General features: G+C 40.1%; 1 protein-coding gene across 2 annotated transcripts in view; it reads right to left on the reverse strand.

The window, feature by feature from the left end:
• SLC9A4 (solute carrier family 9 member A4) overlaps positions 1-17,196 on the reverse strand; it is a 60,675-nt gene that overhangs the window by 23,845 nt on the left and 19,634 nt on the right. For both annotated transcript variants that reach the window (XM_036907407.2, XM_036907410.2), the window contains exons 3-6: positions 6,581-6,840; positions 5,090-5,307; positions 1,772-1,974; positions 1,114-1,200 (exon numbers count right to left, since the gene is read on the reverse strand). In XM_036907407.2, coding sequence (XP_036763302.2) covers positions 1,114-1,200; positions 1,772-1,974; positions 5,090-5,307; positions 6,581-6,840 — 768 coding nt within the window. The remainder of the gene's footprint in view (positions 1-1,113; positions 1,201-1,771; positions 1,975-5,089; positions 5,308-6,580; positions 6,841-17,196) is intronic.

Raw genomic sequence — 17,196 nt, forward strand, 5'->3', positions numbered from 1 at the left:
TGCATTTCATGTAAAGGAAAGTGTGACTCAAGAATATGCAGTTGAGAATCCGGAGGGTGAAGCAAAGAATCAGCAGTGATTGTTCCCAGGCCTGAAACAAAAAGAGTTTTCCCAGGCAGACTTGGGCCTTTGCTTGGGACAGATGACCCCTTTTTTCCTTCCAATTTCCCCCTTTTTGAAAGGGAATATCCGCCTCTGTTATTCTATGACTCTCCATCTGGTGTATTTTGGAAGCAAATAACTTGTTTCTTGAGTGTCACAGGCTCAGAACTGGAAAGGAGCTGTGCCTCAGGATGGATAATACCTGGAGCCCCAACCATCTCTGGTTTACAAGTTGACATGATGAGATTTTGGACTTTTAAACATAACATTTAAATGAGATTTTGCTCTTTGAGTTAATACTACAGTGGATTGAGACCTTTGTGAGGTTAAGATAGAGTTAATGCATTTTGCATGTGGAACAAACATGAATCTCTGAGGGGCTATGAAAGGCTGTGGTAGGCAGAATAATGGTTCCCCAAAGATGTCCACCTCCTGATCCCTAGAACCTGTGAATATGTTAGTTTATATGCAAAGAAGAATGAAGATAGGATATGGACTTAGGGTTGCTAATCAGTTGACTTTAAGATAGAATATCCTAAATTATCCACATGGGCCCAGTATAATCCCAAAGGTCTTTAACAAGGAAGAGGAAGGCAGAAGAGTCACTATCAGAATGATGCAGCTAAGAAAGACCTGAGTGGCTGCTGCTAACTTTGAAGATGGAAGGGACCCACAAGGAATGCCAGCAGCTCTCAGCCTGGAAGAGGGGAAGAAACAGACACTTTCCTAGAACCTCCAGAAAGAAATGCAGCATCTTTATTTTAGCCCAGTGAAACTCATCTTGAACTTCTGACCGCTCCCCCCAGAAGTATAAGATAATACTTTGTGTGTGTTTATGCCACTGAGTTTATGGTAATTACCTACAGCAGCAATAAGACACAATACAGTCACTCTTTGTGGAGCTGGGAAAGAGGCTATGTGCACATGTCTCATCAAAGCCCAAGTTGCTCCCATAGGTGAAAAATGGGGAACATCCTATTAATTTACTAATTATAAAAAGAGAAAACTTACACGGATATGAAGCTCTTCATTGATGGATTCCTTTTTATTGGTCTTTTTAACATCCAGGTACCTGACCAAGGGGCCAATTGTAATTCCCTAGATCATAAATAACAAAATAAAGGGTTTTGTTTGGAAGATTGTCATTATCAGGAACAAATCTTCTAGCAAAACTATTAGGACTTCCAATTTTTATGTCTTTGTTTTGTACTAGTTTTTACTGGATAAATGCTACAGTGTTTACTTGTTCTGATTTAATTCTTCTAAATTCTACAATAAAAGTAGACATTACATCTATATATTAAAGCAAGAATTTAGTTTCATTCCTTAAAATAAACTCTCATTAGTTTGTTGAGAGATAACTCCAACTAAAATTAAAAACTCATGCTATGTGGTACTAATTGGAATATCATTTTGAGCAATACCGAGAATAGTTATGATTCATCTGTTACCCAGGAATATATTTATAATATATTTTACTGATTAAAAGACAATGTAACTAGAGGTTAAAGGATGACTACAAACATGATCTAGAAATATTGGGAATTTAGTTTGAGTATTGAGCCACATGTCTGAAAATCAGATAAAGTATCTCTGTTTTGGTATTATACAGTTAATACATAATCCCCCCAAAAATTACTCATTTCAAGTATGAAATAATTCAACCAACCTGAATAAATACAGTAAAATATATAACTACTAGAGTAGCAGTAACAAACAGTTTCTTCCTGGGAAAAAGAGACAGCGGAAGCAAAAATGCAAGTGAAAAACTTCCAGCTCCTCGCACGCCGCTGTAGAAGATTATGCACTGGTCCTTGTTGGAGAAGGGGAAAGTCCGAAACTGGTTACTGACATAGAAGAGAGCAAATACGCCTAGAAGGGGGAACATAAGTATTAGACCAGAGGGTCCTGGATGAGTAAAGATCCCAGGCCATGTGCATGTGCCCTCCAAACAAGGCAACTAGCTCCATCACACCCACAACTGTCTGTCCCAAACAGAGTATCTTGCAAAACTTTTCACTTTGACTAGAAGTGAGGTACTAGTACTTCAGACAGGGAGCTTCCCGGCACATGTGCACATGTCTGTGTATTTAAAATAATGAAATCTTGATACTTTATAATATATGAAGTTGCATATATTTTCTAATCCATATTTATAATTTTTGCTCAGCCTTTCAAAAAGAAATAAAGCTAAGTTTTTATAAATCAGTTTACTAGCTTAACTGCCCTGTAGATTCCTGGAGTACAAATGAAAAGGGACCTAAGAAATGTGTCTGCACAGTTTTGTGGTTGAGAAAGATTCTGCCCAGGTCGAATAGCTACTTGGTAGTAGTCCCAGGATTTGATTTGAGATTATAAATTCATATGACAGTCTCCTTAATTCTTTCCTCCCTTGGAGACCTAACTGACACATGTATTCAGGATTCGTTTTGTAAATATTTTAATATTTCTGCATTCTTACTATTCTTTCTTAGATCTGAAAACCCACCCTAACTACTTTTTAATGTACTTAGTTTTAATTCCAACCTAACTTTATTTAAAACCTAATTTTATCTCCCTATTACTGGGGGCTAAAAGCATTTTTACCATCTCATGTTCTCACTGGGTGACCAAAAGAGGTGTATAATTTTAAACATGAGAGGGGCCCTCTCGGTGACTGTGGTCTCTGCAAGGTGAGCAAATCTCTTGTGTTTGGTTTGGTTCTTCCTGAGGTTCAGTGCAAACCAGAAAGGATGTTGGCAAGGGTTCAAAAGAGTGCCTCTTTCTGTCAGCAAATGGGAGGAGGCCACTTGGGGAGAGCATGTCTAAAACGTAGAGGTGTTTTCTCTCCCTCTGCTTTTCCATCCCCAAGTGGCCCACCCACACGGTGTTGCTGGTGGGAGACATGCCTTCCCTAAAGCTCTGACTCATTAAAGAGTTTTCACTGCAGAGTAATAAAGCTCTCAGTAATCTCGTGTGACTTCTAATCCCACAGGCTTCACACCAAGCTACCTTGTTCACAGGCGAGGGAGTGCAGCAGTCAATCAAATCAAAATGTTTTTCACTTAGTTTTGTTTGTCTTCACTCCTTCACATACACATCAGCCTCGGGCAATGTTCTTAACCGTTTCATGTGCTCAGTCCCCTCAGTTGCTGAGTGGAGATAATGATAGTATTTACCTCCAAAGGTAGATGTGAGTCTTGAATGAATTTAATATCTATAAATAACATAAAGCAGGGCTTTGTAGGTTAAAAGCCCTCATGAGTGTGAACTATTACTGCTTACAATGAGTCAAGCTGGGAAAAGGAACAACCTGAGAGTGGGAGGAGTGGGTGCTGACACCTGGCTCTGTCCCTCCCTGGATGTGGCCAAGTCCGCCCAGAGATTGCTCCGTCAGTTGCCTCAGCGGGAAGATGCAGGGGTTCGGCTGGACAGTCATCAGGACCAACAGTGTTGAGCTGTCTACAATATTAATCCCCTCCTAGATGGCCCTACTCTTGCCGGCTGGCCTGACGCTCTCTTGACAGTAACCTTACTCCCCTATAGATCCCTGGAGTGTTAGAAGTGAAAGAGACCTAAGAAATGTGTCCACACCCACCATTTTGTAGTTGAGGAATATTCTGAGTAGTTCAGTATCTGCCCAAGGTTGAATAGTTAGTAATAATAGTTGCAGGATTTTATTTGAGATTATAAATTCATTATCACATTTTCCTTAATTATTTCCTCCCTTGGAGACTTAATGGACACACATACTCAGAATATATGTTTTCTGAATATTTTAATATTTTTGTGTTCTTGCTATTCTTTCCTAGATCCTAAAACCCATCCCAAATTAATTTAGACTTGACATAGTCAAGATAAGTTCTCAGCATTTTACCTGAAAGTTACTTAAAAATGCTTCAAATATTGGTCAAAATCATTTTGCAATAAAATTGCTTCTAATCAAAAGGCAACACATATATTGTAGTTCAGTACTTAATGTTCTTTCTAGTTTCAGAAACATAAATGTACAAGACAAATCAGCAGCTATTAGTTAAGACATCTCATTTTTTAAAATTAAGTGTATTTTATAAGGGTGAAGCTGGTTCCCAATTATAGAGTTGCCTTTACTAATTAATAGTAAGCACTTCTTTGAAAAACAAAGACTCACTTCGTGGTCCTTGGTTTTCTATACATCAAACTCCACCCTCAACTAAAACCACCTGTGTTATTTAGGGGGATGTTTTTCTAACAGTACTTGCCTAACACAAAACACAATTTGTGAGATCTCACTTTTCCTGTAACAAGTGTAAATGCTTGCAGTTTATAATCTATATCTGATTTAAGGTGCAAGAGGGTAAAAATTGCCAAAGTGAAGAGCAAGGGATAAATTTACTGAGTTATATTTAAATGTGTAGATGTGAAATTTCTCTCTTCAATTAAGAAAAATATACTCCTTGCTCTGACCTTGCTTCAGTGCAGCACCTTATCAGCCACTCATTACTTCAAATTGATTAAAGGAGCAAACAAAATGCTCCTAGTCTCCCTGAGATGCCTATACTCCCAGAACCAGTAAAACCAGTTCACATCACCTCACTACTTATGCTTTTACATCACAATTGCACTTATTTGTGGAATATAAAAACAAAGCAAAACAGAATAAATGGAACTGCAGTAGACTCATAGACACTGAGAAGTAACCAGTGGTTACCATGGGAGAGGGACTGGGTGGGCGGGTGGGGAAGGGGAGAGATAAAGGGGCTCAAGAATTCTCAGTCATAGCATAAGTTGGTCATGGTGATAGCAGTACAACATGGAGAATATAGCCAGTGATTCTGTAACATCTTTCTATGTTAACGAAGAGTAACTGCACTAGTGGGGGTGAGGATTTAATAATACAAGTAACTGTTGAACCACTGTGTCGTACACTTGAAACCAATATAAGACCATATATCAAAGATACTTCAATTGAAAAAAAAACAGCAGCCAACAGCAGGCAGGGGACCCTGCGAGGCCTTGCGTCTCTTACTAATGGCTCTCCAGACCAGGCAGAAGGCCAGGGTGCAGCTCACAAAGGCCCAGTTCCACTCGTGGTTCTTCCCCACGGTGGACACACCCATGAAGATGAAGATCAGGGTCTCGCTGACGCTGCTCAGCATCTTCATGAAATACTTGATGGTCGTGTAGGATGTCTGTGACACGTTTTCTTCTACATACTTTTTCATTGTCACTGCACAGGCTGTAATTCTGCAAAAGGAACAGAATCTCAGAGCGAAGCCACAGAAAAGATTTTGCCCGTCCACAGAAAAGCCTCCCTATAGGTGATGCCACAGACACACAGATCTCATTTTTATACAGGCAGGATGTCTTCTCCATTTTTGTCTCTGGATGCAGATTTTCCACAGGGTGTCTTTCTTCCTGTTCTCTCTCCCCAAGGGTTTTGCACAAGTGGAGTTTGGCAGTGAAGGTGGGCATGGTGGGGGAGGTGGCGGGGCACGGCTCTCTCACAATAAAATGGCGTCAGCCAGGCACAAACCCAAAACAGGGCTGTTCTGTCTTGCCCTCTCTCCTCAAGAGTTGGTCAGCACCACCTCTAACTCTACTTCACGCTGCCTTCAAGCAACACAAGCCCAGCGCAGTTACCTAGAAAGTACAACTCAGCGAGGCCCCTCATTTCCTCCACCTGAGCAACATTTCTTACACTTTGAGAAATTTTTCACTTAAAATTTTTCTGTTCTAGAGCCACTTAGCAAATCTGGGGGTGAGGGGAGAAAAACTGTGCCTTGTCTAAGTAGTTTTGATCACTTTTAAGGTGGGGAAATGATGAATGCCTAGGAAGATTAACATTTAATTAAAGTAAGTATTTCTATATAATAAAATTAAATATTTCTGCCCAGGTAGCTGGATGTGGCGATAATGTCATTGTAAAAACAACATAACCAGGTATAGCAAGTCAGGTTAAGAAGCCTCATTCCCAGATCTATGGAAGGAAAAACATTTCAAAAACATTTTCCTTGGGAAAAAGAAATCTGGATTGCTAGTCTTATTCCACTGGCCTAGTTTCATTGCACAGTGATGAGTTCTGGTGCGGGGGTGTGGTTGAAGGAAATAGAGGAGGCAGAACCCAGGAATGATGGACAGTCCCTCATGGGATTCTTCTCTGTAACTTTAATGAATTTTTTTAAGGAAAAAACCCCAAAAAACTACTGAGATGAAACTATAACCTTGATCTGCGCCCAGCCCTTCTCTGCATTCACCTTTCTAAGCACTCTAAATTGACCTTATAATTATTATGCTCTCATAAGGCAAAGCATGAGAATAGAGCAAACAAAAATGCTGGAGAGAATATTTGTTTGGCAAAGGACCTGAATCAGATTTTACCAAGTTTAAATAACTAGAATCCCTCAACACTTTTGAGGACTAGGGTCAGAAGGCAAGCCTTCTCCAGAGGCTAGTCTACAAGAGGGGCTCCCAAATTCTCATTTGTGACTATCAGAGTTAGTCCTTGGTTTGTACTCACGCCAGGATGCCGGAGAGATAGAGTGTCTCAGCAACTAAGTAGGACAAATAACTGAACATGAAGACGATGAGTGGCTCAATTGCAGAGATATTCTGAGTGAAACGTGTGATAAATGCAGAAATGAATCCAAAAACAATGCCGAAAAATACCCCCCCAACTCCCACAATGATGAATCGGGCACATCCAGCCAAAATGTCCACAGGCTCTATGTCTTCAAATTTATGCATCTTTGTGAAGGCAATTAATATATTGTATAAGACCTAGATAAAAAGAAAAGAAAAGAAACATGAACTAGAAATGAGAAATGTTTTACACACAGATTATTAACTTAGTGTCTAGTTAAAACGAATACACACCAGTAAATTATACAATAAATATTAACATGGCTGCCCGACTTTCAAATGTATTCCAGATAAACTAAATTTATTTACTTTGTTTGAATAAGAAATATAACACAGCTTTCAGTCACTGAACACCTACTACGTGCCAGCCTCTTTGCCAAGCTCTCTGTCAGTTTTTTATTTACTTCCCGTCACTTGGAATGCACCCTTCATTATGGGCTCTGTAATAAACCATGGACCCCTGTAACTGACTGCTTCTCCTTCAAAGTGAGCAAGTGCCTCACTCTCTCAGTAAGGGGTGCTGAAGGGACGCTGCAGGAGGAAGGGGCTTCCGGTAACTTCCAATGGGAGGGACTAGAGAGTCAGTCAAGTGGGAGGGAGGACTTCTGGTGGATCCTGCCAGGGCCCCAGGACCTCAAAGGGATTCTTGTGCAACGGTGCAGCTTCACCTGATGATAACCTGTGCACAGACCTCTTAACACCCTAAAACAAGCCCTGCATTGGCCCCTGTGCAACAAGCCTGTGGCCAGGGGTTCCCTGAGCAGCCCACCTGTCTGTAAACCCTCTCTTCCAAAGGCCCTCTGCCACCTCCTGAGCCAGGCTTCCACTGCATGTGGGCAGCATTGACTGCTCCGTGTCCACCCTCCTGAGGATGGTCTTCTGTTTGCCCAGCAACTCCAGACCAGCTCCAATCTGGCTACCTGGCCAGCTTCTCTGCTGTTCAGGGGCCCATCCACACCTTCTCCAATGAAATCTGAACCCCTTCCAAATTTGTCCCTCTTCGGGGGCCTTCCCTCAGCTCTAGGGTACCATGGAGAGTTCTCATATCTCTATTCTTTTGTTATACTTTTTATATAGCTATTTTTTATATTTTTCTATTTATTGTATAGTTATTCTTTTATTATACTTGATAATTTTGATATTAGAATTTCTCTGTTTAACCTATGGGTGGTTTCTTTCTTGATTGGACTCTGCCTGATTCACTTTCCTTGTACACAATCTCATTACATCCTCCAAACACCTCCAGCCATGTGATACACAATCCCAATTCTCATCTTATTTCAATGCTTAGATGAAGTTACAGTGCTTTATTTATCACTATTTCATGTTACTTGGCAGCCCAGCACTTAGACTGAATCTCTGAAAAGTGGCAGTTACCACATGGTTAAGGAAACACATAAAACAGGTAAGGTAACATCTCTACAGAAGATGAAGACCTTTGAGAGTATCATGCCCAAAGAGTCCTGATAACCCAGAGCACACAACTATTAGCCTCTGTCTGTCTATAGCAGGAAAATGAAAACATCAGAGCAGGGGCAGAAGATAAAACTCAGGGAAATAGGGTCAATGATTATAGTGTGCATGGCAAAGAACTACAGGAATGCTTCAGCCCTTCAGAACAAATACACCCGATTCAGTCCCTCCCCTCACACCCTGATCAAGTCTTACCATGCATGATGATCCCCTATTCTGCATCCTGCCAGACTTCCCCAGGCTGGAGCCTCCTGCCAGACTGACTGACCTCTTCGTTCCCAATTTGTCTTTCCTCACTGAGTCACTTAGTGTCACTTCTGTCCTTCAGTGTGCCCTGACAGCACATGGATACCAGCTCCAGGTGCACCCTCAGGCCTTCCCAGAACTGCTTGCTGCCTCATGTGTGTGCTGACCTCTTGGCTGGAGTCACTCTTCCCCAGCCCCCTTCCAGTGCTGGTCCCTCCAGGTCTGCTCTGTGCATGACATCACCTTTAGGATAAACGATCACTTGTTTCTCACAGAGAGGCTGAGAATGAATGTTCATCTACAGATGGTCCCTAGGCTAGTTTCTTTTTATGTTCACAATCATAAACAGTCAAGGTGCATTTAAAATGAAGCCCACTTCATGTCATTTGTATTTCCTAAGGAGAACCTCACATTTGTTTGAGTGAGGCTGTTCTCCGGTGATGGAAGCAGAGGCAGCAGCTGGTCTGTAAGGATGACCATCTCTGCTCATGGTGCTCTAGAGGCACCATGTAAATGGTTTATACACATTTTGCCATCCATTATGTATGGAGGTCAAACAATCTTACACATGGCATGGCTTTTGGCTTTGGAGTGTGAGTTGGCAGAGAGGGTCATTCCTAGAACCAATCAGGTGTCACCAGTCCTCATCTAGGGATGCTTCCTCGCTAATGCCCTTTACTGATGTGGGAGAGGGTATGTGAGGAGGGCGTGCAATGGCCCCTCTGCTCACAGGTTCTTAGTCACGTGCACCTCTCCAGTGCAGTTTTCCCACATTGCCTTCTGTGCTAGTTTCCTAGGGCTGCTGTAACAAAGCACCACCAACTCAGATAGCTTATATCATCAGAAATTTATTCTCTCATTGTTCAGGAGGCTGAAAGTCTAGGACCAAAGTGTTGGCAGGGCCACACTCTGAAGGCACTAAAGAAGGATCCTCCTATTTTCTTCTTAGTTTCTGGTGGTTGCTGACAATCCTTGGTGTTCCTTGGCTTATAAACATACTGCTCCAGTCTCTGCCAGTATCTTCACATGGCCTTTCCTGTGTGTGCCTTCCCTGTGTCTTCACATGGCCTTCTTCTAATGACACCAGTCCTTGGATTTAAGGCCCACCTTAATCCAGTGTGAGCTTATTTAACTAATTATATCTGCAAAGAACTATTTCCAAATAAGATCACACCTGAAGCTCCAGGTGGATGTGAATTATTGAGGAATGCTAGTCAACCCAGTACAGCTTCTACAACCAAAATGACTGCTCAATGGAAAGAACTTGTATTACAGACAAGTATATTTTAGTTGTATATCTCTCAGGACACAACTTAATTTTGAATTTCATAAGGTTCTAATCCGTGGCTTGCTCTCCAAATGGATCCAATATATTTCTTTAAGAGTACCTGGGACATATACTTTCAGTGTTTGCATTTGTTTCTTCTTTTTAATATAACTAGTAGCCTATAACCAACAAGCTTGGCTAGATAAGTGGATGTGGACAACAGATTATAAATGCTTGCTTCCTCTCCCAAAGAGATATTTCTAGTGTATTTTCTGGGGAAGATGAAAAAATGGTTGATGCAAATTGGCTCAAGCAAGGATCACACATACACACGCAACATGAGCATTTATCAATTTCTGCTATTAGGAAAGGGATTATCTTCAAAAAGAGAGAGGCTTGCTGAAATCTCAAACCAGATTTGCTTAAGAATATACATGCTGATAAGCTCACTGGGATGGAAAAAGATGGCAGCATGAGAAGTGAGGCAGAAATCTCCTCCCAAAACCACATATAACATGAAAATACAGCAAATACAACTAATCCTGAAAGAGTGACCAGAAAGAAGATTGCAACAGACTGCCTACATCTGAGGAAAAGAGAAGACCCCACAGGAAAGGTAAAGTAGCAAAGCTGCAATCCAGCAGGACCCAAGCCCTTCTCCCCACCCAGCTTACCAGCAGGAGGAAGACAAACTGAGTAGGGAGAGAGTAGAAGCCAAAGTCTGCTAAACACCCATCCCTGGAGATCTTCACCATGAGCACAAACCCACATTACATGGTGCTCTGGTAATTAGTGGGGTTAGAAAGCAAAGACAGGAAGAATATTCAGAAAGACTGAAATTCCATCCACTTGTGGAAAACAGGTACCCCACAAATGGCCATTCTGGGACAAAAGAAAGGTGGGTACTTTGAAAGACTTCCCAACAGTGAGAGGGCTGCTAAAGGGGTACGGATTACACGCAGATTGCTGCTCAGGAGAAAGGACAGGTAGACAAAATCATCCTGGAACACTCAGCCCAGCAGATTGGGAGCTTTCAGGAGCTTCAGGCACTCCATCCCCCCTGGTTGGCTATGCAGTGCCAAGGTCTCCCATTGCGATACGCAGTCTGTTGCTCCTGTCTCCTGGCAGGGACCAGTTCACAAATCTTCTGCCCCTGCCATCTCACCAGGCAGCCAGAGGGTAACCCTGTCTACAGCAGCTATAGGGGTATAATGCAGAGGCTCCTCCCTGCACACTCGGCCCACTAACCCTGGCAGTGGAGGCAGACACTGCAGCTGGGAAGCAGGAAAGAGCTCTTTCCTCCTGGTAGACACCAGCACTGCTTATCTGCAACCCCTGCGATTGTTCCAGGAGCTGGGCAGCTCCACAGAATAGAGCATCTGGGCACTAGAGGAAGCTGCCTGCACAAAGTTATTATACCATAGTAATCATTAGAAATATGAAATGGTAAAAGAATCTTGTACAAACCAAAATCCCCCAAACACCACAAACACTAAGTGAAACTGAAATCACCAATCTTCTTAATAAAGATTTCAAAATAAAAATCATAAACATGTTCACAGAGCTACAGAAAAATATCCAAGTTCACAGAGAGGACTTCAAGAAAGAGAGAAAAATTTTGAAAAATACAGTATCTGAAAAGAAACATACAATGGAGGGATTTAAAAGCAGATTAGATGAGGTAGTGGAGATGGTAAATGAAATAAAAATTAGAGAACAGGAATACAAAGAAGCTGAGCCACAAAGAGAAAAAAGGATTTCTAGGAATGAAAGAATAATAAGAGAACTGTGTGACCAATCCAAATGGAACAATATTTGCATTACAGAGGTACAAGAAGAAGAGAGAGAAAAAGGGATAGAAAACCTCTTTGAGGAAATTATGGCTGAAAAGTTCCCCAGTCTGGGGAAGGAAATAGACTCTCAGGCCAAGGAAGTGCAGAGATCTCCCAACACAAGGCACCCAAGGAGGACAACTCCAAGATATATAATAATTAAAAGGGCAAAGGTCAAGGACAAGGACAGAGTATCAAAAGCAGTCAGAGAGATAAAAAAAGATCACATTCAAAGGAAACCCCATCAAGATATCATCAGACTTCTCAGCAGAAACCTTACAGGTCAGAAGGGAGTGTCATGATATATTTAATGCAATGAAACAGAAGGGCCTCCAACCAAGAATATTCTACCCAGTAAGATTATCTTTTAAATTTGAAGCAAAGATTAAACAACTTCCAGATAAGCAAAAGTTGAGGGAATATACCTCCACAAACAGTCTCTATAGTGTATGTTAAAGGAACTGCTTTATATGGGAGTGCTCCTAAGGCTAAATAGTTGTAACCAAAGAAAATAAAACCACAGTGAAGGAATTAGACCAATTAAATACTAAGCAAATCCAAAATTAAATAAACTACATGCAAATTCAGTCAAAGGATACACAAAGAGTACAGAATATGACACCTAATTTATAAAAAGTAGAGGAGGAAGAAAAAGAAGGGAGGAAAAAAAGATGTTTAGATTGTTTTTGAAATAGCATAATAAGCAAGTTAAGTTAGACTGTTAGATAGTAAAGAAGCAACCCTTGAACCTTTGGTAACCATGAATCTAAAGCCTGCAATGGCAGTAAGTACATATGTATCAATAATCACCCTTAAGGTAAATGTACTGAATGCACCAATCAAAAGACATACAGTTACACAATGGTTAAAAAACAAGACCAATCTATATCCTGCCTACAAGAGACTCACTTCAAACTCAAAGACATACACAGACTAAAAGTGATGGGGTAATGTAGTATTTTATTAAAAAAATAGACTTCAAAACAAAGAAAGTAACGAGACAAAGAAGGACATTATATAGTGATAAAGGGGTCAGTCCAACAATAGGATATAATCATTATAAATATCTTTGCACCCAATATAGGAGCACCTAAATATGTGAAACAAGTACTAACAGAATTAAAGGGGGAAACAGAATGCAATGCATTCATTTTAGGAGACTCCAATGCACCACTTACTCCAAAGGACAGATCAACCAGACAGAAAATAAGTAAGGAGATAGAGGCACTGAACAACACATTTGAATAGATGGACCGAACAGAGATTTTCAGAACGCTCCACCCAAAAGCAACAGGATACACATTCTTCTCAAGTGCACATGGAATATTTTCCAGAATAGATCACATACTAGGGCACAAAAAGAACCTCAGTAAATTCAGAAGGATTGAAATTATACCAACCAGCTTCTCAAACCACACAGGTATGAAAGTAGAAATAAATCACACAAAGAAAACAGAAAAGCTCCCAAACACATAGAGGCTTAACAACATGCTCCTAAATAATCAATGGATCAATGACCAAAAAAAACAGGCCAAGCAATATATGGAGACAAATGAAAATAACAACTCAACATCCCAAAATCTGTGGGATGCAGTGAAGGCTGTTCTAAGCTATTACAGGCTTACCACAAGAAAGAAGAGCATTCCCAAATGAACAGTCTAAACTCACAATTAATAAAACTAGAAAAAGAAGAACAAATGTGGCCCAAAGTCAGTAGAAGGAGGGACATAACAAAGATCAGAGCAGAAATAAATAAAATTGAGGATAATGAAACAACAGAAAGAATCAATGAAAGCAGGAGTCAATCCTTTGAGAAAATAAACAAAATAGAAAAACCCCTAGCCAGACTTATCAAGAAAAAAAGAGAGTTTACACACACATAAACAGAATCAGAAATGAGAAAGGAAAAGTAACCATGGACACCACAGAAATACAAAGGATTATTAGAGAATACTGTGAAAAATTGTATGTTAACAAATTGGATAACCTAGAAGAAAGGACAACTTTCTAGAAAAATACAACCTTTCAAGACTGACCCAGGAAGAAAGAAAATCTGAATAAACCAATTACCAGCAATGAAATTGAAATGATAACAAAAAAACTATCTAAGAACTAAATTGCTGGGACAGATGGCTTCACCACTGAATTTTATCAAACATTTACAGAAGACCTAATACCCATCCTCCTTAAAGTTTTCCAAAGAGTAGAAGAGGAGGGAATACTTCCAATCTCATTCTATGAGGCCAGCATCACCCTAACACCAAAACCAGGCAAAGACATGACAAAAAAAGAAAATTACAGACCAATATACCCAATGAACATAGATGCAAAAATACTCAAGAAAATATTAGCAAACTGAATTCAAAAATACATCAAAAAGATCATCCATTATGATCAAGTAAGATTTATTCCAAGGATGCAAGAATGGTACAATATTCAAAAATCCATCGACATCATATACCACACCAACAAAAGGAAGGACAAAAATCACATGATCATCTCCATAGATGCTGAAAAAGCATTCGACAAAATTCAACATCCACTCATGATAAAATCTCTCAACAAAATGGGTATAGAGGGCAAGTACTTCAACATAATAAAGGCCATATATGACAAACCCACACCCAACATCATACTTAACAGCGAGAAGCTGAAAGCTTTCCTTTTAAGAGAGGGAACAAGACACGGATGCCCACTCTCCCCACTTTTATTCATTCAACATAGTACTGGAGGTCCTACCCACAGCAATCAGACAACACAAAGAAATAAAAGGCATCCAAATTAGTAAGGAAGAGGCTAAATTGTCACTGTTTTCAGATGACATAATATTGTACATAAAAAACCCTAAAGAATCCACTGCAAAACTACTAGAATAACTGCATTCAGCAAAATTGTAGGATACAAAATTAATACACACAGATCTGTTGCATTCTTATATACTAATGATGAACTAGCAGAAAGAGAAATCAGGAAAACAATTCCATTCACAATTGCATCAAAAAGAATAAAATACCTAGGAATAAACCTAACCAAGATGTTGAAAGATCTATACCTTGCAAACTAAAGACACTCATGAGAGAAATTAAAGAAGACACTAATAAATGGAAATACATCCCATCCTCATGGATAGGAAGATGAATATTGTCAAAATGGCCATCCTGTCTAAATCAATCTACAATTTCAATGCAATGCTTATCAAAATACCAACACTATTCTTCAACAATCTAGAACAAAGAGTTCTAAAATTCCTATGCAATCACAAAATACCCTGAACAGCCAAAGAAATCCTGAGAAGGAAGAATAAAGCTGGGGGAATTTTGCTCCCCAACTTCAAGCTCTACTACAAAGACACAGTAATCAAGACAATTTGGAACCAGCACAAGAACAGAACCATAGATCAGTGGAACAGAATATGGAGCCCAGATATAAACCCAAGCATATATGGTCAATTAATGTACGATAAAGGAGCCATAGATATGCAATGGGGAAATGACAGCCTCTTTAACAACTGGTTTTGGAAAAACTGGACAGCTACATGTAAGAGAATGAAACTGGATTATTGTCTAACTCCATATACAAAAGTAAATGTAAATTGGATCAAAGACCTGAATGTAAGTCATGAAACCATTAAACTCTTAGAAGTAAACATAGGCAAAAATCTCTTGAATATAAGCATGAGCATCTTTTTCATGAACACATCTACTCTGGCAAGGAAAACAAAAGCAAAAATGAACAAATGAGACTACATCAAATTAAAAACTTCTGTACTGCAAAGAAGACCATCAGCAGAACAAAAAGGCACCCTACAGTATGGGAGAATATATTCATAAATGACATATCCAATAAGGGATGAACATCTAAAATATATAAAAAACTCACATGCCTCAACACTCAAACAACAAATAACCTGATTGTAAAATAGGTGGAGGATCTGAACAAACACTTCTCCAAAGGAGAAATTTAGATGGCCAACAGACATATGAAAAGCTTCTCCACATCACTAATTATCAGGGAAATGCAAATTAAAACCACAATGAGATATGACTTCACACCAGTTAGGACAGCCAACATCCAAAAGACAAGGAACAACAAATGCTGGTGAGGATGTGGAGAAAAGGGAACCCTCCTACACTGTTGTTGGGAATGTAAGTTAGTTCAACCATTGTGGAAAACTATATGGAGGATCCTCAAAAAACTAAAAATAGAAATGCCATTTGGCCCAGGAATTACACTCTAGGAATTTACCCAACAAGATCCCAGATTCAAAGAGACATACACACCCCTATGTTTATCACAGCACTATTCACAATGGCAGTGCTGTTGTGGAAGCAACCTAAGTGTCTATCAGTAGATGAATGGATAAAGAAGATGTGGTACATATACACAATAGAATAGTATTCAGCCATAGGAAGTAAACAAATCCTACCATTTCCAACAACATGGATGGAGCTAGAGGGTATTATGCTCAGTGAAATAAGCCAGGCAGAGAAAGACAAATACCAAATGATTTTACTCATATGTGGAGTATAACAACAAAGCAAAACTGAAGGAACAAAACAGCAGAATACTCTCAGACTCCAAGAGACTAGCCATTACCAAAGGTAAGGATGTGGGGAGGGTGGGAGAAGGGGATTTATGGGCATTATGATCAACACACATAATGTAGGAGGGGGCACTGGGAAGGCAGTAGACCACAGAGAAGACAAGTATTGATTCTATAGCATCTTACCATACGATGTGCAAAATTTTAGAAAATGTAAGAAAGTGCAAAGTGAAACTCCCACAAATGCTCCACAATCCCTCCCAAAGAAAGCCACTCTATTAAATATATATATATGTGTGTGTGTATACAATACTTATTTTCCAATCTTGCTTGACTGTCTAGGTATATCATCATCATCTGTCATCTATCTATATATCTGTCTTTTTGTATATTTATAATTACCTATCTACCTGTTCTCTACTTATCTACCTGGCATTCACCATCTACCTGTGTCTCTGTGGCAGTCAGGATCCCTCAGGTCTCTGACTGCCAGGAGCAGAAGCAAGTGGACCGCTGCTACACCCTGAGTCCCATTGGCTGTTCTCAGCCAAGGACCTGGTATGACAGGCCACTAAGGCAGGCCCATTCTGGAAGGTGCAAGACTCTTGATGGGCTTCATAAATTGTCTTAGAAGTGCAGTGAAAGAGTCCTACCCAGTTTCCCTCCATCCCCCACTGCCTTACCTACACTCACTCTGCAAGGTGGTCCAGGGCTCTCCCCTGTCTCTGAGCTCCCTTCCCATTTTCTCACAGAAATTTCCCCTATAAATCTTTTGCTCAACTAATGCCCTCTGAGTGTGTGATACATGGGAGACCTGAACAATATCTATTAACCTCTCTGTTTATCGATCATATTTTATAAAACTGTAGAAATACTGGCCTATTTAAGCAAACTGAAGCCATATTCCAAGAGAAATCTTAGCTACATGTTTGAAAGAAAACTGTGACTTAGGGTTTCAAAGTGAATACAAAAGAATCTTATTGGTGTATCTCAACTCAGTGAGTTTCTTTAATCCAGTTTCACCTTCTGTCTCACCTCAGAACAACCCTCATATGAGTTTTAGAAGATCTGGGTGTTGCACCTCTGGAACTGTACTTATACTGCAGGGAGTGAAGCCAAGATGATGAGCCAGA

Source organism: Manis pentadactyla, chromosome 2, assembly GCF_030020395.1.
Source record: "Manis pentadactyla isolate mManPen7 chromosome 2, mManPen7.hap1, whole genome shotgun sequence".
Classification (NCBI taxonomy): Eukaryota; Metazoa; Chordata; class Mammalia; order Pholidota; family Manidae; genus Manis; species Manis pentadactyla.